The 1431-nt window shown below is 32.5% G+C and overlaps 1 protein-coding gene across 1 annotated transcript in view; it reads right to left on the bottom strand.

Annotated features, from left to right (window-relative positions):
- Nucleotides 1-354: 354 nt before the first annotated feature.
- LOC108971083 (protein twist) overlaps nt 355-1431 on the bottom strand; it is a 6506-nt gene continuing 5429 nt past the window's right edge. The window contains exon 2 of the mRNA XM_018936909.1: nt 355-914. Within this exon, the coding sequence (XP_018792454.1) occupies nt 659-914 (256 nt within the window). The 3' untranslated portion in view covers nt 355-658. The remainder of the gene's footprint in view (nt 915-1431) is intronic.

The following is a 1431-nucleotide window of genomic DNA, read 5'->3' as shown; positions in this document are numbered from 1 at the left end:
TATTCGACATTTATTGCCACTTAGATCATATTACATGTATCACAAACTTTTAAGCTTTTGCTGTCCAATATATTCAACATTTAAACACTTAATAACCAAAACTCGCATACTGTTTCAATATGAGTGGTTTCTATTATATCGTTTTTACTTTCAGGTGCGGATATGTGCATAAAAAAAGGTAAAATCATAAAAAATATAAAAAATAAAAATTAAATTAAAAATGCCAAATAAATTCTTTCTTAGGTATACATTTCTTTATTTTTATTTCGTTCCATACCTATTTCTATTCATACATATATAAACTATATATACCAAAAAATACTTAAACAACGCATATTCGCTGTAGTACAAAAATATTTAAATTATCTTTACATAAAAGCCGTTATAATTATGAACGTTGGTGCTTTGATCAACTACAAACTAAGCTAGATACTTAATATCTAATGGAAAGTTCAAATTCTTTAGCCTAAAGACTGAGAATACTATAACAATATACATATACATACATACATACATACATATACCAAATATTTCATACACCACAAGTTCACTTATACACGAAAGTTGCAAGTGTAGAAAACCAAATCTCAGTTGAAAATTCCAACAAATAACCTTTGAAATTTCCAAAATCAGAAAAAAGCGAAACTTTTAATTTTTTCTACGTTTTACTTTGTGTGTCACCTTCCATACGCCAAACGCCAAATAAATAGCTGAGCTTTTCCGGTGGTATCACTGAGGCGCCTGTGGCGCGCCGCAGACCCTTCAGCTCGGACTCAGTGCCATTGGTGGCCGCATTCAAGATCGACGCCGTGCCCAGCGGCAGTCCATTGTTGGCGAGTATGCTCTTGCTGTCCATCGTTTTGAGCAGACTGATCTCGCTGGTGGAAAGCACGCGACACAGAAAATCAATATATCTGAAATAGGGAACAAATCGTACAACTATTAAGTCATAAAAGTATCATTAATTTATGCGCATGCGCGTGGCATGGTAAATATTATGTGTTTCAGAGGTATGTAGGTAAGTGGGGAAAATTTGCAATTTCCGTTAAAAATCCGGCGGCTCTGCGATAGTGGGAATGCCCCTCGTTTGGGTTTTACTGCGTTCGGCGTATTTTCCGCTCGGCGTTTTGGAAAAACTGAAGTTGTTTCTCGGTTATGTATATGTAATACACACATACTTTTCTACATACCATATGTGCGTGTATGCATATGAGCTAAATGTGATACAATAAACTTTTACATTTTTCAAAAATACTGCTTCATAAGAATATGTTTGTATTGATGTGAGTGAGTTTTGTAAAAATTAGTAACTTTTTATTTTTTATGTTTTTTGGTGGCAAAAACACTAATTTATTAAAAAATATGTTTAATTTATTCAGTGGAAATAAGTGTAATTTAAATTTAAATTAAAAAGTTTAAATTAAATATTGT

Source organism: Bactrocera latifrons, unplaced genomic scaffold, assembly GCF_001853355.1.
Source record: "Bactrocera latifrons isolate USDA-ARS-PBARC rearing strain unplaced genomic scaffold, ASM185335v1 scaffold_320, whole genome shotgun sequence".
NCBI lineage: Eukaryota > Metazoa > Arthropoda > Insecta > Diptera > Tephritidae > Bactrocera > Bactrocera latifrons.
This window is presented reverse-complemented; position numbering and strand designations above follow the sequence as displayed.